This window comes from Pipistrellus hanaki (assembly GCF_964339955.1).
Source record: "Pipistrellus hanaki genome assembly, chromosome: 16".
Lineage (NCBI taxonomy): Eukaryota > Metazoa > Chordata > Mammalia > Chiroptera > Vespertilionidae > Pipistrellus > Pipistrellus hanaki.
In genome coordinates, this window is record NC_140518.1 from 1,865,396 (window position 1) to 1,885,355 (window position 19,960).

The 19,960-nt window shown below is 69.7% G+C and overlaps 2 protein-coding genes across 4 annotated transcripts in view; one reads left to right on the forward strand and one right to left on the reverse strand.

Annotated features, from left to right (window-relative positions):
- Positions 1-19,960, reverse strand: part of SEC14L1 (SEC14 like lipid binding 1) — a 259,583-nt gene that overhangs the window by 160,391 nt on the left and 79,232 nt on the right. The gene's annotated exons all lie outside the window — the stretch shown is intronic.
- Positions 1-19,960, forward strand: part of SEPTIN9 (septin 9) — a 139,783-nt gene that overhangs the window by 49,771 nt on the left and 70,052 nt on the right. For 2 of the 3 annotated variants that reach the window (XM_084861957.1, XM_084861959.1), the window contains 9 exons: positions 12,373-12,564; positions 13,629-13,760; positions 14,059-14,140; positions 14,354-14,491; positions 14,830-14,947; positions 15,126-15,221; positions 15,462-15,558; positions 17,101-17,152; positions 17,324-18,972. In XM_084861957.1, coding sequence (XP_084718083.1) covers positions 12,373-12,564; positions 13,629-13,760; positions 14,059-14,140; positions 14,354-14,491; positions 14,830-14,947; positions 15,126-15,221; positions 15,462-15,558; positions 17,101-17,152; positions 17,324-17,807 — 1,391 coding nt within the window. In that variant the 3' untranslated portion in view covers positions 17,808-18,972. Of the gene's footprint in view, positions 1-12,372; positions 12,565-13,628; positions 13,761-14,058; positions 14,141-14,353; positions 14,492-14,829; positions 14,948-15,125; positions 15,222-15,461; positions 15,559-17,100; positions 17,153-17,323; positions 18,973-19,960 lie in introns of those variants that run through there. The other variant, XM_084861958.1, reaches the window with a different exon arrangement.

Here is a 19,960-nt window from a genome sequence, read left to right on the forward strand (position 1 = left end):
ACCCGGAGCGGCCACGCTTCCTGCCGGTCAGAGGTCTCCTGCTCCTTAGGAAGCGGGCACCAGGCCGAGGCCCCCGTGGCTGAGCTGCTGCTATCCGACGCGCCCCCCACGTTAGGTCTCCGGCTGGTTCCCACCCCGCCCCCTCACTGGCTGCGTGCGTGCGTGGGCAGAGGACGAGGGTGTGAGGGGGAGAGGACGCAGGCTCTGTCTGCCCCACGCCCGGGTTCCCGCCGGGGTCATCCGCAGTGTGGCCATCGCCTTCCTGCCCCGGGGCTCCATCCACCCTCTCCTCGCCGCCCCCAGCCCGGCCTTCGGCCCCTGGTGCCAGCTGGGCTCCGTGCGGATGGGGGGCTCCGTGAGGACGGGGGGCTCCGTGAGGATGGGGGGCTCCGTGAGGACGGGGGGCTCCTTGAGGACGGGGGGTCGGGAACGGGGGCTCGGGGACGGCAGGGTGGTGACCCGGAGGCCCGCTCCCTCCTGCGGGGCCTGGAAAGATGCTTCCAGCAGAAGTCATGGCCCTCGGCTGGGCGGGCGGGACTCCACCCAGACGCCTGCCTCCCGGCGCCCGGCGCCCACTTTGATTTGCTTCCTGGGTGCCAGGCTGGTCCCGGGACAGGCAGGGGCCTGCTCCCAGCGCCGTGGAGCCGAGGAGGCCTCCCCCGGAGCCGCCGAGGGGGGCGGCCCAGGAGCCGGCTGCCGTGAGCCCGCCCGGTGCAGGCTGGGAGCCCAGGGAGGTGCCTGTCAAGGACAGGCCGGAGGGGGGGTCTGCCCCCGCTGGGGGCCTCTGCCTGCCCCCCTGGAGGGGAGGGGGCCGTGGGGAGCCTGGCTCTGGGCTGCAGGGTGGGGGTGGGGGGGTCCCTCCTCTTTCTTTTCTCTTCTCACCACCGGGAACCACGCCCGCGGGCCCACAGGGGCAGCCGGAGGGGCCTGGTCCTTCCAGGCAGGGAGTCGGAGGTTTGATGCCCTCGCTCTGCAGGGGCCCCGGCTGCCCCGTGCCCTGGCTGGCCTCACCTGTCCTGCCACAGAGCAGCTTCCCGGGGCAGGGGCTGGCCTTGGCCTTGGCCTTGGCCTTGGCCTGGGGACGGGGCAGCTCCTCACGGAGGCCCATCGCTCATGCCCCCTCCTCTGTTTCTGCCTAAACACGGTTCTAAACGCGTCGGTTGGGGTTCGGTAGCTGAGCCGCAGGTGCCCCCGTTTCTCGTCCCTCTCCTGAAGTGGGGCGTGGGGGCACCCTCTGCCATAGGTGGGCCCTGAGCACCCCGCGCTGCACTGTGAACCCCGCTCCGGTTGGGGTGGAGTTGCCAGCTGTGCCCCCCCCGAGGCGGTCAGGTCCCCAGGCCTCGGGGGCGCCCCTGCTCGGTCCCGTCTCCCCTGCCTCGCGGGGTCCCTGCCCCAGCGGCCAGCCCTGCGCTGCCCCATGCCCAGGCCCCGCGTGCCCAGCGGAGCGGGCGGTCATCGGCGGTCACCGCGCGGGGGCGGGAGTGTCCCTGTGTCCCCGTGTCCCCGGGGAAGGTGACTCCCAGGCCCTTATCTCCTATCTCCCGCCCGGGCCAGTGCCTGTCCCCGGGGGCGCCGGGTGGGGGTGCCGGTGTCCGTCTGTCCGTCCTTCGCTACCCCGCGGGGACTGTTATTGATCGCTGTCCCGGCCCTGGCGTCCCAAGTGGTTGCCCAGTTAATGTTTGAACGAATTCCTGGTGCCGCTGGCAGCTGTGCCTCTTGTCCCCACCCCGCGTGGCTCCTGTGAGCCCGGCCTGGAGGCTCGAAAGACGGGCGCGTCCCTGGAGCCCCCCCCCCTTTTTTTTTTTTTAATATTTTTATTGATTTCAGAGAGGAAGGGAGAGGGAGAGAATCATGGATCGGCTGCCTCCTGGACACCCCCCACTGGGGATCGAGCCCACAACCCGGGCCTGTGCCCTGACCTGGAATGGAACCTGGGACCCTTCAGTCCGCAGGCCGGTGCTCTTTCCACTGAGCCGCACCAGCTGGGGCCTCGGAGCCCTTTTTAAGAGAAAGGGCCGGGCAGCATTTCCTCTGAGACCTGAGTACATTCTCCCGGGGGCTGGGGGGCTGGACCGACCAGATGACACCCTCTCTCCTCTCCCAGCTCCCCGCCACCCTCTCCCCCACCACACACCCTGGTGCTAGGGAGCGAGGACGGATCGTGTCTTTGTCCCTTGTCTGCCGAGGCCGGAGGAGAAGCTGCCCATTGCCTGGTGACAGTCGTGGCCCCGGAGACAAATGACAGGTCGGACAGCGGCCCCATTGTGGCTGGGGCCGGGGCGGGGGCGGGGCCAGGACCAGCGGATCGGGCTCAGAGGCGGTGAGGGGCTCACGGCCCAGAGGAGCAGGGCGGGTCCAGCCGCTCGGCCAGCGGGGAGGCCCGAGCAGGCCAGGCCTCGGACCGGCCCCCCACGGGGGCGTGCTGGCCTCCCCGCCCGGGGCTCGGCTGCCCGTGCCAGGCTGGGACCCGCGCCGGCCTGACCACCATGCACTCTGTCTGGGCTCGATGCCCAGGGCCCCTCAGTCTGCGTCCCTGGGAATTTCATTCAATCAAACCCTGTCACCAGCTGGACCCGGACAGGGGTGGAAACTGAGGCAGAGAGGGAAATGATGGGTCAGAAGGTTTCCATGGGAAAAGAACAAGTTTTAACGGCGCCCCCATCCATCCCCGTGGGTGGGGCTCTGGCCAATCTCGTCCCAGGCCCCATGAGGTCACGGTTGATTCCCAGTCCAGGGCACATGCCCAGGTTGCGGGCTCCGTCCCCAGTGGGGGGCAGCTGAGCCACGATTCTCATCATGAATGTTTGTATTTCTCTCCTCTTCTCTCTCAATTTCTAAAAAGTGGGAAGACAGACAGCTGTCCAGGGTGCCACCCCCTCTGCTGGAGGAGCTGACAGCCCCCCGCCCCCGCTGTCCCCTGGCCGGGGTCACCTCTGTGGACCCCGCGGCTGGGAGCGCCTTGCACCCCCCCCCCCCCAGCGGGTCTGGGGTCTGCGTCCATGTGTTTGCCAGGGTCCTTTCTTCTCTCCAGAGCCCAGAGCGGCTCAGTGGCCCAGGATGGAGCCAGGCAGGGCGGGGCGGGGCGGGGCGGGGCCGGTGGAGGGGCACCGGGAGCCGTTTGGTCTGCAGCTGGGCCTCGGCCTGACCTGCAGTTCCTTTGCCTGCACCCGGCCCAGAACTCGGCAGAAGGGGAAGTGGAGGGCGGTGGGAGTGGGCTGCAGAGGAAGTGGGTGTGGGAGGGAGGGAGGCAGGGGCTGGCTGCCCGCCCCAGGAGGAAAGTAAAGGAGAGCTGGGTGCCGGGGCGGCTGCGGACCTGTCCCTCCCCCAGCAGCCTTTGGGGGGCAGTGTTGGGGGAAGATGGTACTGTTTGATTCCTGGGACAGTGGCCGGGGGGTTCTGCCTCAGGGACCCGGGGAGGGGCGGTGGCCCACAGCCTCCCAGCTCGGCCTGTTCCAGGCCATTCCGGGCATCACACACGGAGCTTAAGCCTTACAACAAAGGCCTGTCCACTGTCATCTTAGACCACGAAAGCCCAGCCCTCACCACATCTGGGGCCTGGGCCCCGGCCGCCGGGCTGGGCCTCCGGGCTGCCCCTCCCGGGCTGTCCCTCCTGGCTGTCCCTCCGGGCTGCCCCTCCCGGGCTGTCCCTCGAGTCCACGCCGGCACCCCGGGAAGGGCCCACTTGGCGAGGTCCTGTGGTGGGAAGGCGGCCAGCCGTCCGCCCGGCCAGGCCCCCTCCCCCCTCCCCCTCCCTCCAGGCTGGGCTGCTGCGGGGCCTGGTCCCGGGCGGAGATTACCATATGAATGCGCCTCCCCCGGAGCGGCTGCGGGGACCAAGGGGCTGCTCCGCTCTGCGGGGTGCAGGGTCTGGCTGAGCCTGCATTTCCCACCCACAGTAGGTCTCCGGAGCGGAGGGTACAGGCGGGCTGGGTGTTTCTGTGGGGAGGGGGGGGCGCCCTGGGTCCCAGCACAAGGAGGGGGGCCTTGTGTTGGGACTCCCAAGGGAAACTCCCTCCCCCGGTGTGAGGCCTATTGGTTCCTGCAGCCATTTTGGTCTGGTTTCAAAAGCGGCAGCTCATTAGGCAGGAAATGTAGGCTCCCTAAAAAAAGAAAAAAAAGATTGCAGATGGAGGGAGGGTGAGAGGGACGGACGGACGGGGAGGTGTCCTTCCCTTGTTGATGGGTCCGGGGCTGAGGCTGGCGTGTGCCCTGCCCGGGATCGAACCCCCGGCCTTGGCACACGGAGATGATGCTCTAACCAGCGAGGCCGGGCAGGAAGTGTGGGCGTAGGGAAGGGTGTGAAGGCGCGGGCACGGCGCCGTGAGGCAGAGCAGTGTGAGCCCTCGTCAGCGGTAACGTGCTGTCCCTGGCCAGCCCTCCGGGGCCTCGCCGGTCCCGTATCTTCGGGGCTGGGCTGACCCCCTGGCAGCGGGACGAGGCCTGTCCATGCAGAAGCCTCTGCCTGTGTCTTAGTTACTGAGCCCTCTCTGCCAGTGCCCAGCCTCTGAGCTTGGCTGTGGTGTGGACACATCACCAGCTGTGCCCAGCAGCAAATGAATGGGCACCAGGCAAAGTCTGGCTCCCAGATACTAGCTCTCAGGGCCACTTCTTCCGGGACTCCTGGCCCCTCCACGCAGGGGACCCCCTCTTGCTGTGGGTCAGGGGCGGGGGGGGGGGGTGTGTGCAGCCTGGGAGCAGCCTGGCAGAGGGGCAGAGTCCGGGTGGGTGGAGGCCTTCTCATCGGAGCCTCCTGCCCCCCCAGCCCTGCCCACCCCACCTGGTAAGCCTCCGCTGTGCCCCTGGGAGAACCCCCGGCGCCCGGGCCCCAGCCGGGACGGTGGAGATGGGCGTGGGGTTAGGGCGCCGTCGTAGGCTGGCCCGTCTCCGCCCACATCCCCTCCCCAGTGGGTGCCCCCGCCCCCGCTGGCCATTTCCTGAGCTGAATCTTCTGAATGGGCAGGCGCTGTCCCAGGAAGTCCCTCTGTCCTTCCTCCTCCCGCTGAGGCTCCAGGAGGATGGAGGCCGGAAACGGTTAGTGTCTCATTCACAGGCGGCCACGCTGACCGGGAGCCGTGGGAAAGGATGCGGCCAGCGCTGACCGCGGGGCCGGGGCCGGGGCAGCGGGCAGCGGGGAGCAGCGGCCGGTCCCGGGTCGCTCTGGGGGGAGAGGAGGGCGGAGGACAGGGCAGGGAGCTCCCACTCACTCAGCCAGCAGCACCTTCCCGGCGCTTCGCTGGTCCGGGTTCGGAGCGGGCGTGAGACGGCTCCCTTGGGGCGGCGGGCGGTGGCGTGGGGCCGGCCCTGCAGGTCCCAGCTGTACGGGGCCGTTCGGGGCGAGAGAGTCGAGGGGCGGCTGCAGGGTAGCACCTGGGAGCCCCGGGCAGCTCCGGGACAGCAGGGACACCCAGGACCGGGCAGAGGGCCTGGCCCCTCGGGGCGTCTCGGCTGAGCCAGCGGGGCCTTGGGACTGTCCGCCCGGCACTGGTGTCCAGTCCTGGACGGAGCTTGGCATTTGGGCCCAGGGGGCGGGCCCGGTTCCTGGAGGAGCCGGCAGCCAGGGGGCGGGCAGGGCTGCCCGGAGGCGGCGAGGAAGGCTGGGGGCAGGGGCTCACGCTCCAGATCGGGGTGCTCAGAGGCGGACATGTCTGTCAGAGCGGGGGCTGGCAGCTGTCCCCACACTGCCGCTTCCGGGGGGGGCAGGGGGCAGGAACACGGGTGCTGGGACTCCTGGCCAGGCCGGCCGCCTGCCCGCACTGCGGAGCGAGCTTGAAGCGGTGAACGGGCAGCGCCTCGGGGTGTGCCCTGGTCTCAGGTCCTTCCTCTGCCTTGTCCTGGGCCGAGCGGCCATGGGAGTCGGGTGGCGGGGGCTGGGGTGTGAGCAGTGGGGTCCCCCGGCGTGCAGGGTCTGTGCAGGCCGGCAGGCCGTCCACCGGGAGCCCCGGGGTGGGGAGAGGAGATGACCGAGACGGCCCAGCCCCCCCAGCCCCCGCCCCAGGCCAGAGGGGGAGCGGCCAGTGGGTGGATGACCCCATTGGCTGCATGTGGTGCTGACCGCTCCCCATCCCTCAGCTGAGATAGGAGGTGCCCTCTGCTCCTGCCCCCCTTTCTGCCCTGCCTTCTGCCTCCCCCGCCCCTGCCTTTCTGGGCGCGGGGGGCCTGAGGCAGCCTCGGGCCTGAGACCTGCACAGGAGGAAAGCGCTCCCTGTTCTCAGGTTCGAGCTCCTTTCTGCTCAGCTGGAGGGGTGCCCTGGTGCCCCCCAGGGGCCGGACCCCTCGGTCAGCTCGGATGACTCCTCCGCTGGGGAGGCAGAGCCGGTGCCCAGCCGGACAGCTCTGGTGAGCATCCGCCGACAGCTGCCGATAGGAGGGCCGGGCCGGAGGCCGCCCTCCCGGGGGGACATCCCCGATAAGAGGACATTCCACCCGCTGACAGACGGGGTGACAAATGGCGCTGTCCCCCCTTGCGGGGGAGGGAGAACTAACGGACTCCGTGGCTGGCGGGCCCCTCGGGCTCCGTGGGCGGCCGGGCTGGGTTCCGGGTTGGCTCTGGCTTAGGGGCCTGTCTTGCTGGAAGGTTCCCTGGGCCGGGAGGAGCCTGGGGCACGGTCCCGGGTCCTGCGAGGGGCGTGGGCCGTGGGACACGGAATGAGAAGTCGGGCTGGAGCCGCACAGAAACTCCTCGCTCAGCAGCGAGCGGGGACGGGCAGGTTGGAGCCTGCTCTGCCGGAGATGGATGTCTCGGGCCCGGAGCCCAGGGCCTCCGCTGCGAACGAAGGAGCAGGGGGCGGGGGCTGGCCGGGCTCCAAGCCCGCTCTCCCGCCGGGCCATTGAGACCGCGCTGGCAGCAGTGAGGACCTTCTTGAGATTCCTGCCCGGACAATGGCGGGGAGGCTGGCTCTGAGGGTTTGTGAGAGCGCGGAGGGGGAGCGGGCGGGCAGTGGAAGGGGGGCCTCCACTGCGGGGGGTGGAGGCGTGGGGCGGGGAGGGAGCCGCACTGCTGTCCCCTCCCAGGGCCTGCGGGGCACGGGGCGTGGGAGACTGACTCCTGCGCCGTCCCACCCGCGGGGACCCTGCGCCAGCGGCTTGGGGTCGGGTTTCCTCTCGGAAAGGGCAGGAGGAGGGGAGGGGGTGGCTCGGCCTCGGAGGGGCAGGTCCGCCCGGCCCGGAGCGCTTTGTGCCGGCCTCTGAGCCGGACTCTGCGCAGGGCTGCAGGCCGGCCTGGGCTCAGGTTTCTGGCACCCGCTCCTGGCCGGGCTGCGATGAGACGTTTCCTGCCCGGACAACGTGTGAAGTATAATTCGATTTGAGTGACTTATCGCGTTAAACGGGCCCTGCGCGCCGTTAAAACCCAGCCCTGGATCCCACGGCGCCGTTTGCAAAACTTGGCCGTTTGTGTTCAGTGTTTGCATCTTTGGAAGGAACAGGAAGTTCCCCGGTGACAGTTACGAGGCGTTTGTGGAGGCCGGGGTGGGTTCATGGGGGACACCGGAAAAGGTCCTCTGTTCAAAGCCGCGCCGCCCGCCCGGGCTCTGCGGCCCACTCACCCCGCGGCCCCGCCCACCGCCTCAGCCCCGCCCGCGTCAGCGGCCCCGCCTACCCAGAGGCCCTCCTACCCAGCGGCCCCGCCCACCACCTCAGCCCCGCCCACCGTCTCAGCCATGTCCAGCAACTCCGTCCACCCAGAAGCCCCGCCCACCGTAGCTCCGCCCACATCATCATAGCCGTCTACCTTCTGTGGCCCCACCCACCACCTCAGCCCCGCCCATTTCAGCGGCTCCGCCTACCCCGAAGCCCCTCCTGCCGCCTCAGCCCCGCCCACCATAGTCTCCGCCCACCCAAAGCCCCTCCTGCTACTGCAGCTCCGCCCCAGCAGCCCCGCCCACCACCTCGGCTTCTACCCTAAGCCTCTCCCATCGCCTCAGCCCCGCCCACTTCACCAGATCCGCCCATCTTCAGCGGCTCCGCCCACCGCCGCAGCCCCGCCCCCAGCAGTTCCGCCCACCCCCAGATACAGGGCCCAGCCTGTGGTCTCCCCTTCTCTTCCCCCTGCTTCTCCGATGAATTGTCCACATTTGATCATTTTAAACTTTTCCTCACCTTCCCTGGCCACAGAGCCCTGGCCTTCTTTGGTGTTGATAAAAGTTCAATGAAGAGACAATGCACATAAGTACTAAGTCCCCCTAAGGTGGCCAGACCAGGACAGTCCCGATTTTTAACAATTTGTCCCATAGCATTTTTTAAAAAGTCCCGATAAAAATCGGGTCACCTTACATTAGACTAATTTATTTTTTTTCAATTGAGATCCTCGGACGTAGGGGTTCTTTGGTGACCACCCCACCCCCCAAATTGCCCAAATCGATTGGTGGGTGTCTCCCTGGATGTACCTATTGCTTTGAGGGAGGGAGTCCTTTGACAGCTTTTTAAAAGGGTTTGTGACACGCACACGAGTCTCGGGCTGTTTGCCAGGCTAAGTTTCTTACCGACGGGACTGCCGGGCCTCTGTCCGGCGTTCTGGGTGATGAGAGGTGAGCCCATGTGCTTCCCGCTCCTCTGTGCTGCCACCGTCTTCCTTCAGCCTCATCGCAGCCTGCGAGTCTTCTCTCCCCTCCTTTGCTGTAGGCCTCACGGAATCTGGTTGGATGAGCCGGTCTTGTGGTCCTGGTCTACTAGGACCCCAGGATCTTTTTCTGTCGCTGTTGTGTTTAGCCGTGTCTCGAACATCTTCCTCTGGGGCGGTTCCCGCTCTGGTTCCCAGCCCCGGCCTCCCATCCTTTCCTCCACCTGCACATGCGGCTCCTCCTCCGCCAGCCCCTGGCACTGGAAGGGGGCGTCCTCTCTGAGAGCCGGCGGTGTTGTTCGCTCACCAGGGCAGCTCCCGGAGGTGGTGTTGGGAAGAGGAGGGACACGTGGACAATCTGTTCCGCTTGGTCTGCCCGGGAGCTTTGCCGGGGCGGCAGGTGTGCCAGGCTCTGCCCACATCAGCTCCAGAGTCCTGGAAGAGCTGCAGCCGGCCCTGGGGGGGGCCTGGAATCGGGACCCCGCGCTGAGCCTGGCAGCGGGTGGGGCAGAGCTCAGTCAGGCCAGGACTCGGGGAAAAATTGTTAAAAATCAGGACTGTCCCGCCAAAAGCGGGACGATCTGGTCACCTTACCCAAGGCAGACCTGGGCCCCATCCCCTCCCAAGGGCTTCCCCAGGCTGAGTTCCCGGCAGTGGGAGCTGTGAGAAGAGGCGGGAGGTGCTGTGTGACCTCGGAGACGGGCCTACCTTCTCTGAGCACACACTGTCCGCTGAGGAACAACGTGGCTGCCGCTGGCTGTGTACTGACCAGGGTGTGGCCATCTTGGAGGTGGACGTGAAACCGATCACTTCTCCGTGGAGAACTTCCCTGTCCTATTAATAATGTGGATGAAATCTGGGTGTAAACCGAACACGGTCAGGCGGCGGGGCCTTGGGAAAGGGCAAGGCCCAGGCCCAGGCAGGGGTCCCTGGGGAGGTGGACACGGTCTGGAGGGGGCTGCAGGCCAGCTGGGGTGGCAGAGCCCTGCCCCTTCCCATCGCCACCCCCCGGGGGAGACTCTCAGGCCCCCATCTGTTCCACGAGTCTTGATCGCGTATGCCGTCACCATCGGGCTCTGGAGGTCTCACACACACACACACACACACACACACACACACACCAGAGCTCACAGCCTGTAGGGGGGACACAGCAGACACCAATCCGATGTCCCGGAAGTGAGTGTGCAGTGACAGGTTCCATTCAAAGAAGGCCTCCTGGTGGCCTGGCCCGTTCCAGCGGCGTTTCAGGAACAAAATTGCTCTGGGGCCTCGGTTTCCCCGTTTGCGAGAGGAGCTGCGGGCCGGCCGGGACTCCGGGCTGTGCCCAGCTGTAAGGTTTAAGCGTGTCTGTGAAGACGGAGTAAACGTGTCTGTGCTGCGTGGGCGCACTGCCTTCCCGGTGCTCGGATGGGGCGCACCGCCTTCCCGGCGCTCAGATGCCACGTGTGACGGTGGCTGTCGGAGTCTCGGAAAGTTCAAGGCGCTCTGGGTGACCCAGACCGCCCACTCCGGGGCTCCCTCCCCGCGGGGAGCAGGGGGGCGGGGGCGGGGTGGACAGGGCGGGGGGGCACAGTCTCGGTTTGGGAAGAGGAAAGGGTTCAAGAGATGGTGGAGGAGCCGCACCACCATGGGAACGTGCCCGAGCCAGTCACGGCTCAGGGTAAGTTTTATGTCGTGTGCAGTTTACCACGATTCTTTGAAAACCTCCATGTGGCCACCATGCTGGACGGCGGGGCAGAGGGCTTTTCGTGGCTGAAGGAAAGGCTGGGGCCGCCCGGCCCTCCCCCAGTGCCTGCTTTTCACAGCGGGTCTGGGCGGTCCGCCTGCTGGGCTCCCCGCCTCCCGTGGAGCCGGGCAGATCCCGCGGTTTGCCCCGGGCGGGAGGGGGCGGAGCCCTCTGTCCCTACCGCCGGCCACTGGGGTGGGCAGAACCACTGGGGTGGGCAGAACCGAGGGGCCCGCTGGGGGCTCCCTGATGAGCAGGACGGACCCCCCTGCGCAGCGGCTGCTGTGCTCCCACTCCGCCAGCCGGGCGGGGGGCGGGGGCGGGGGTGTGCTGGGTTCGGATTCTCGTGGACGAGGGGCCTTTGATGGGCTGACAGGAGCCCTGCTCCGGGGATGTGCTGGGAAGCCGGGTTCGAGCCCCATCCCCCCACCCCACCCGCCCCCAGTGCTGCAGGGAGGGGGAGGGGAGGGATGTGGGGGGAGGTGGAGAGCGGCTCCAGACCCGCAGACAGATGGAAGCAATTTCCAGTCACGGGGGCGGGGGCGGGGGCGGGGCGGGGGCTGGGCGCCCCATCGCCGGCCGCGGTCTCCAGGCGGCGGCCCCAGAGCCACACGGGCCCCAGCAGCTCTGTCTTTGTTAAAGGTGCGGGCCCAGCCCGGAGCGCCTCTCCGAGGAGGGGGCCTGGTGAGGGCTGGGTCCCCTCCCCACCCCGCACCCCCAGGCCCCCCTGGCCTGGGCTGGGGGCAGCCCGGACCCCGAGGCTCCTGGCTTTTCCTAGCTCGTGCTGCCTCCTCACCCCTCAGCCCTGGAAGTGGGGATTTTTGTGGAGCCTGACCCCTAGGTACACCGCCCACGGCCGGTTCCTGGGATCGGTGCGGGGGTGGGGTCGGCCCTGGCCTCAGCTCCCCAGTCCCGTCTCTCCCCGCTGTGGGCATCCGCGGCGGGGGAGGGGGCCGCTGAGGGTGACCGAGTGGGGTAGGGCTGGTCATCGCATCGGGAAGTGGGAACTCAGTTTACGGAAATCTGGGCACTGGCCTGGCACCCGTCCAGGGCTCCCGGGCTGGCGAGGAGTGGGTGGCCGGAGGGCATGGCTGGGGCTGCTGGCAGAGGCCACAGGGGCACAGGGGGCTGGCTGAGGAAGCGGGGGGCCCACTAGACACAGACTTGGTGGGGAACCCAAACTAGACGGTGTACCCATGTCCCCAGGGGGCACCCCCCAGCCTCTGGCCCGGCACTCGGGGAGGGCCGTGGGGAGGGAGGGTCTGACCACACAGGCCGAGCGGGAGTTACTTTTTTTTTTTTTAATATATTTTATTGATTTTGTACAGAGAGGAAGGGAGAGAGATAGAAAGCTAGAAACATCGATGAGAGAGAGTCATCGATCAGCTGCCTCTTGCATGTCCCGTACTGGGGATATGCCCACAACCAAGGTACATGCCCTTGACCGGAATCGAACCTGGGTCCCTTCAGTCCCCAAGCCGACGCTCTATCCATTGAGCCAAACCGGTCTCGGCCGAGCGGGAGTTACTTTGAGAAGCTCAGCCCCACCTGCCGCCTGGCCGCTGCCCCGGAAGCAGAACCTCCAGAGAGAGGGTGGCCCCCGGGGTCCAGTCCAGGGCGGCCGGGGCTGGGCGGGGGGAGGGCTGTCAGGCACGGGATGCGCACCCCCCAGGTGTGGCGGGCGGACCGTGGTCCCTCCATCCCCACGAGGCTGCCCTCTCCCGCCCGCGGCTGGACCGGGGCCGAGGCCGGTCCGGTGAGGGCGGGACGGACCCCACCTGGGCTCTCGCTGCCCGCTCGGGTCTGGGGTGACTCGGGACGAGCAGGTGGGCGGGCGGCGGGCGGAGGGGAGGGTCCGAGGGTCCGGGTGGCGCCCGTGGGCCAGGCCCCCCGCGTGGCTGCCACCCTGGGCGCCGTTCACAGGGCACGGGGGGCTTCGGGGCCAGGCTCTCCTGGTCTCTGTGCAGCTGAGCCTCAGTTTCTCCATCTGAGAAATGGAGCCGGCGGCTGGAGCTGCCCGCGGATGGAGGGAGGGGCTGGGGGCACCCGCGGGTGACCTCACCCCTGACGCTCTGCCCCCTCCCCGCAGCCCCCGAGGCAGCTCCCGGCGGCGCTGGCGACATGGCTGACGCCCCCCGAGACGCCGGGCTGAAGCCGGCGCCGGGGCCGCGGAGCGAGAAGGCGCCCGCGGACTTCGGCTACGTGGGCATCGACTCCATCCTGGAGCAGATGCGCCGCAAGGCCATGAAGCAGGGCTTCGAGTTCAACATCATGGTGGTCGGTGAGTCCCCGGCCCTCCTCCCCGGGCCCCTCATCCCCCTCATCCCTGGGCCCTCATCCCCCTCATCCCCGGGTCCTCATCCCCCTCATCCCCCTCATCCCCGGGCCCTCATCCCCCTCATCCCCGGGCCCTCATCCCCCTCATCCCTGGGCCCTCATCCCCCTCATTCCCCTCATCCCCGGGCCCTCATCCCCGGAGATGACCCGCCCTCTCTGTGACGGGGGCAGGGCCCGGCCTGCGGGACAGGGGCAGGTGGCCCTGAAGTGTGCATCCTGTGCCAGCCTGCGGGTTCCAGCTCCTTAGAGCGGCCCTGCCCCCTCTGGAGCCCCCGGGGGAGCAGACAGGCTCTGACCAGTGGCCTCCCCGGGTTAGCAGGCTGCATGGGACAACCAGGCCAGCAGAGGGGGCAGTTAGGAGTGACCAGGCCAGCAGGGGGGCCCTAAGGGGTGACCAGGCCAGCGGGGGGGAGAAGGGGCAGTTAGGAGTGACCAGGCCAGCGGGGGGCAGTTAGGGGCGATCAGGCTGGCAGTGTCCCCTGGCTCCCACTCGAACCCTGGCCTTCAGTCCCGCGGGGCTGACCCCACACCAGCAGGCCGGGCCTCCGGCACCAGGAAGCAGTGACCGGTGACCTTTCGCCGAGGCTGGCGGTCGTGGCTGTGGGCTGAGCCGCCGGCCTTTACCCCGGATGACCGGAGGCCGGGAGCCCGCCCGGGGTGGACCACAGCCCAGCGGCGTGGGCGGCCGCCGTGGCCGGTTCACAGACCTCCCTCCGTGGGGGCGGCCCTCTGTCCGGGTCCTGGGTGGGGCCTCGGGGAGCTTTTCCTCTGAACCCCACGTGCTCTGCGTCTCCGCCCTCTCGGGAGGGAGCGTGGGACCCGCAGGGGAGGGTGAACCCTGTGGTCAGAGGCGGGGGTCCAGCCACAGCTGGGGGAGCTCGGCCGCGGCCTGGCTCTCCCTGACCAGAGCCCCCCCCCCCCCGAGGGGTGCTGGGTGACGCCCAGACACTGCGGAGTCGGGGCCCGTGACCCCCTGACCGGATGCCGCCGCCGGCTGTTCTCCCGCAGGGCAGAGTGGCTTGGGGAAGTCCACCCTGATCAACACGCTCTTCAAGTCCAAGATCAGCCGGAAGTCCGTGCAGCCGCCCAGCCCAGAGGAGCGCATCCCCAAGACCATCGAGATCAAGTCCATCACGCACGGTGAGCGGGGAGCGGGCGGTCCCGCAGCCCTCCCCGGAGCCGCCCGGGCCTGCCCCGGCCCTGTGGCTTTCCTCTTCTTATTAACTCCGGCATCAGGCCCGTGGTCCCCGGCAGGCCCGGCTCCCAGCTCAGTTACCCCCAGAGGCCGCAGGCGGGGCCTCCAGGCCGTTGGACGCCTGCGATGCAGGCCCTCGTGTCGCCGGTGCAGCCTGGGTGTCATCGGGGTCCCCCGGGGCTCCCCGTGGGCCTCGCTGGGGCGGGCTGGCGGGCGGCCGCTCAGCCTGTGCTGTGTCCGCAGACATCGAGGAGAAGGGCGTCCGCATGAAGCTCACGGTCATCGACACGCCGGGCTTCGGGGACCACATCAACAACGAGAACTGGTGAGGGCGGGCCCGCGGGGGCGGGGCCTCCTCCAGCTGCTGACCCCGCGGCCCAGGCTCTGCCCTTCCCCACCCGCCTGAGCCAGGGCTGAGATGAGGCTGTGGTCCCTGCTCGGAAAGAGGGGCCCTGGGAGTGGGGGGCCTGCCGAGGGGACCGGGGAGCTGCCGAGCTGGGCGGGCGGAGCCTGAGGCTGACCCCTCCGGTCCCCGCAGCTGGCAGCCCATCATGAAGTTCATCAACGATCAGTACGAGAAGTACCTGCAGGAGGAGGTGAACATCAACCGCAAGAAGCGCATCCCGGACACGCGTGTGCACTGCTGCCTGTACTTCATCCCCGCCACCGGCCACTCGTACGCGGGGCGCCCGGGGCCGGGGCGGGGCGGGGCGGGGCGGGGGCGGGGGCCAGGGGCCGGGGCCGGGGGCCAGGGGCCGGGGCCGGGGGGGGGGGGGCAGGGGGCGGGGCGGGGCGGGGCCGGGGCCGGGGGGGGGGGGGGGCCGGGGGCCCGGGGCCAGGGGCCCGGGGCCAGGGGCCAGGGGGCGGGGCGGGGCGGGGCCGGGGCGGGGGCGGGGCGGGGCGGGGGCTGGGACGCTGCCCAGGCTCTCTCCGGCGGAGGCAGTGACCCTCCCTCCCTCCCTCCCTTCTGGCCCGGGTCCTCAGACCTCATTCCCACCCGCCATTCCCTTCCAGCCTCAGGCCCCTGGACATCGAGTTCATGAAGCGCCTGAGCAAAGTGGTCAACATCGTGCCCGTCATCGCCAAGGCCGACACGCTGACCCTGGAGGAGAGGGTCTACTTCAAGCAGCGGGTAGGCCTCCCCTCGTCCCCCCGCCCCGCCCCCCCCTCGGGCAGCCACCGGTCTCCTGGCCGGCGGCCTGCGGCTGCCCCTCCTCCACTCCGAGGTCGTGGCAACGGCAGACACTGTGGTCGTGGCAGGGCCGGCTTGCCACGCGGACGGTGCCCCATCTCTCCCCCTGAACCCCCAGATCACCGCCGACCTGCTGTCCAACGGCATCGACGTGTACCCCCAGAAGGAGTTCGACGAGGACGCCGAGGACCGGCTGGTGAACGAGAAGTTCCGGGTGCGTGGCGCCGGACGCTGTGCCGCGGCTGGGGCGGGGTGGGCTCCTGCCTCCGGGTCTGAGGGAAACGGGCGGGGTGGGCTCCTGCCTCCGGGTCTGAGGGAAACGGGGGGGAGGGGTCCTGCCTCCGGGTCTGAGGGAAACGGGGGGAGGGGGGGGGGGTCCGGAGCCCTGAGGACGCCCCTGGGCTGTGGGCCCCAGGCAGCTCCTGGGCCCACGTGTGACCGCGCCCGCCCCCAGGAGATGATCCCGTTCGCCGTGGTGGGCAGCGACCACGAGTACCAGGTCAACGGGAAGCGGATCCTCGGCCGGAAAACCAAGTGGGGCACCATCGAAGGTACGGCCGCTGTGCGTGGGCCCGGCCAGAGCAAAGCAAAGCCGCCTCCACCCACCCCCGCCTGCTCCCCCCGCAGAGCCGCCCCCCACCCCCGTCCCCATCCCCCCCCAGAGCCGCCCCCCACCCCCCAGAGCCGCCCCCCACCCCTGCCCCCATCCCCCCAGAGCCGCCCCCCACCCCCGCCCCCATCCCCCCAGAGCCGCCCCCACCCCCCAGAGCCGCCCCCCACCCCCCAGAGCCGCCCCCCCACCCCCGTCCCCATCCCCCCAGAACCACCCCGCACCCCCCAGAGCCGCCCCCCCACCCCCGTCCCCATCCCCCCAGAGCCGCCCCCCACCCCCAGAGCCGCCCCCCACCCCCGTCCCCATCCCCCCAGAGCCGCCCCCCACCCCCCAGAGCCGCCCCCCCACCCCCGTCCCCATCCCCCCAGAGCCGCCCCCCCACCCCCAGAGCCGCCCCGCACCCCCCAGAGCCGCCAGCCGCCCGAGCTGGCTCCCGAACCTCGTCCCTCACGTGGCCCCCGGCCGCCAGCAGAGGGGCCCTCCCGGGACCTCTGAAGCACCAGGGAGGAAGGCGGGCGTGGAGGGTCCCTCACAGGGTCCTCATCGGTCCTGCGGCGCCGCCCTGTGGCCGTGTCTGCCCCTCGCTAGGCCACACCCTGTCCGGCGCTGGGACGCACCGGGCCACCCGCCCTGGCAGCCGCTGAGAGAGGCTGGCCAGAGGGTGTGGAGGCGCGTGGCCGTTCTGGGTGCCCATGGAGGGGCTGGCGGGGTGCAGGCTGGGTGTCTGCCACGTCTGCCCAGCTCCTCCCTGTCCCTCTCGGCAGCCTCTGCCCTGTCCTGGCCCCTCCTCTTCCATCTTCTCCCTTCCTGAGGTCTTGCTGTTTACGGACCTCTTTATGGAGGCGCGTTGGGGGCCGGTGGACGGGGGGACCTCTGAGATGAGACCAGGGCAGTGGGGACATGGGAGGGGCCGGAGGGCGCCGGGGTGATGGACAGCCTCTGCTGCCCCCTGGTGGTCAGCTCGGCCCCGCAGGCAGCTGGAGGGGAGACTTGCGCAGGCCGGCTTCCTGTCGCTGTGCCTGTGTGGTTGGCGCCGCTCACGGGAGGGGCCTCGGCGCAGCTCCTGGGACTGGGGGTGCTGAGGTGGCAGTGCCCGGGGCCCCCAGCTCGTGCCTCATGCCTGTGCGCCCCCCACTGTGCCTCCCCCCACGGGCATTTAGGAGGGCGGCACCAGGGCACCAGGTAGCTCACTGCACCCCGTGGTTCTCCCGTTTCCCGGGGAGGAAGCGGAGGGAGGGGCAGAGGGGCCTGTTCCTGTGCCATCTCCTTGCTCTTCCAGAACCTTCTGGGGAGCAGGAGCCGAGCCAGTCCTGTCAGCCACTCCGTACCCGCAGCGCCCCGTGCCTGTGGGGTGCCAGGGCTCCCTCTCCCCTGCCCGCCTGCCCGGGTCCTCTGGGCACCCAGCTGCTGGGGCGGGGGCGGGGCGGGCGGGGGCGGGGCGGGCGGGCTCCGTGGCGCTAAGCCCTCCGTCTCCCCCCAGTGGAGAACATCATGCACTGCGAGTTCGCCTACCTGCGGGACCTCCTCATCAGGTGAGGCCCGGTGGGGACCGGATGGGGTGTGGGCGGGGCGGGGCGGGGTGGGGGCGGCGGCGCGGTGGGGTGGGGGTGGGGAGGGCAGCGGGAGTCCAGGCTGGCGGAGGGGGAGCGGGAGGCAGGCCCAGCACCGCCCTGCGCCCTCCCACCCGCCCCGCCGCCCCGCAGGACGCACATGCAGAACATCAAGGACATCACCAGCAGCATCCACTTCGAGGCGTACCGCGTGAAGCGCCTGCACGAGAGCAGCGTGGCCAACGGCGTGGAGGACGGGGCCCGGGCGCCCAGGAGATGTAGACGCGCCGACGCCCCCCCGTCCCCAGCCCCCGTCCCCAGCCCCAGCCCCCCCTCATTTATCTCCCTCCCTCACCGGCATCGCTCTCCGCCCGCCCACGATGCCGGACAGACCGCCCTGCCCCGACGACCCTATTCCCGGCCCAGCCCTGGGGGCGGGGGGCGGGGGGGCCGGCGCTCGGCCGTCCCCAGGCCCAGGAGGCCGGAGCCAGGCCTCCTGCTCTTGCTCTTGGTCCCCCCGCCCCCACGCCCCGCCGTCAGCCCCTGGACCAAGCCAGGGGCAGACCCAGGAGGGACGGAGCCCCGGGGGACCCGGACCCCCTTCCTGCCTCCGCCCTCTCCCAGGGCGTGGGCGTGACTCAGACCGCATCACTCAGAGCCCCCCAACCCGTCCCCGCCCCCCGCGGGGACCATTAACTCCATGAGATGCCAGTTGCCAATTGCTTAGACGTGGCGAGCCCCGCGGCTGCCGCCTGTCCTCCCATCCCCCCGCCTGCGGCCCGTCCTGGAGCAGGAAGTGCCTTTATTCCCGCCCCCTCGAACCCGCCGCCCGCCGTCCCTCCGACGGGAACGGAGCCGGGCCGAGGGGAGGGGTGTCCACGTCGCCCTGTGGCGCTCTGCCGTCCCCCTCCGCTGGGCTCTGGTTGAGGGTTCAGAGGAAGGAAAGATCCCCACCCCCACCCCCGTTTTAGGAAGGTCAGAGAGTGAGTCCAGTGGGAGTGGAGTGAGGAAGTGGCCGGTGCCCACGGAGGTCCTCTGGGCCGTGGTGGCCGTTCCGTGGCCCCGTGGCCTTGGTCCCCGCCCCCGCCTGTGTGACGGAGCAGGGGCGCTGAGGCCTGTCTCTGGACAGCTGTGTGCCCGCATGCTCTGGTTCGTGAGTGCAGGCCACCGATGCCCGCTCAGCGCCCTGGCCACGCTCCTGCCGGCTGGCAGGTGAGAGGCCTTGACTTCCTGTTGCCCTGCGTGTGCCGGGCCTGCACCCCCCACCCCAGGGGAGCGGCCGGGATGTCCATCAGCCGGGCAGTGACCCCGCTCCCTCAGCCTCCCCACGGGGACCGGCAGGGCCTGTGTGTGTGTGCCCCGCGGGCCGCCTCCCGCCCCGGATGGGTGCGGGGCCGCCTGCAGACCCGGGGTGCAGACAGACCCCGGCTGCCCGCGTGCCCCGGTGTGTGCGCCTGTGCGTCTGCTCCCCGCCCACCGGAGGAGGGCCCCTCGGTGAAACCGTTTACTTGCCGACTTGCCATGTTTTTGCCAAAAGCCACGATGTTGAAGGACGTGTCCGTGTCCGGTGTCAGGGCGGGACGTGGGGCGCCTCCCCCGGCGCGCCCCGCCCGCCGGCCGGCCTCCAGCCTGGGGGCCCGCAGCCCCCCGGACGCCGCCGCGCCCCCCTCCGGCCCAGCCAGCCCTCCCTCCCCGGACGCTCCACAGTGGCCTTTGCTAGGTGCCTCCTGAGAATCCGTCTTTTTGTAAAAATGACAAAGTGCTGGGAATGTATTTCCTGAAATAAATGTTCCAAATGCAAACCCGGGGCTCCGGTGTGCGGTCCTTCCCGGCCGGCGGGCGCGGCCCAGGTGCGGCGGGGGCAGGGGCTCCTGGCTCCTCCCGGGCTCGGAGGTGCTCATTGGGGGGGTGACCGAGGAGCGAGGCCCATGGGTGCAGGGTTCACCTCTGACCCGAGGTCAGGGCCCAGGCCAGGTTGCAGGCTCCATCCCGTGTGGGGCAGCCGATCGGTGGTTCTCTCACCACTGACATGTCTCTTCCTCTCTGAAATCACTGAAAACGCATTTTCGTAGGAAGGGCCTTTCGGAGGAGGAGCGGGAGGGCTGGCCAGAGCGGCCTCGGGAGGGATTGTTGAGCTGCCCGTGCCGGGTCCAGGAGAGCCCGGCTCCCGGGAGGTGGAACCCGGGGCCGCTCCGCGGCCTCCTCGCGCCTGGCCGGGCGGACGGTCCCTGTGCCCGGGCCCCCGCTGGGCTGGGTTCCAAACCAGAGAACCAGAGCCCAGGCTCCGCCCCATCCCGCCAGGGGCCCGCGGCCGGCCCAGCCGTCCCACTCGCCGCGGCCAGGCCTTGCTTGCCAGCGGTCAGCCTGGCTCTGGGGGACCCAGGCCTCCGGCCCCGGCAGCCCTCCTGGGCTCGGAGCCTCGTCCGGCTGCACAGCAGCCGCCTCTCTGGGGCCTCGGAGAAGCTGCCCGGAATGGAGCCCCTCGAAAGGCCTTCCCTCCTGACTGGAGGAGGCGCTGTGGTGAATGCCAATCAGGAGTATAAGTGCTGAAGCCTGTTTGGCTCAGTGGATAGAGCCTCGGCCTGAGGACTGAAAGATCCCAGGTTCGATTCCGGCCAAGGGCATGTACCTGGGTTGCGGGCACATCCCCAGTAGGGAATGTGCAGGAGGCAGCTGATCGATGTTTCTCATCGACGTTTCTAACTATCCCTCTCCCTTCCTCTCTGTAAAAATCAATAAATAAAAATTTTTATAAAGTAGGTAAAGCTGCCCAGCACTCGGGCCTGGAAA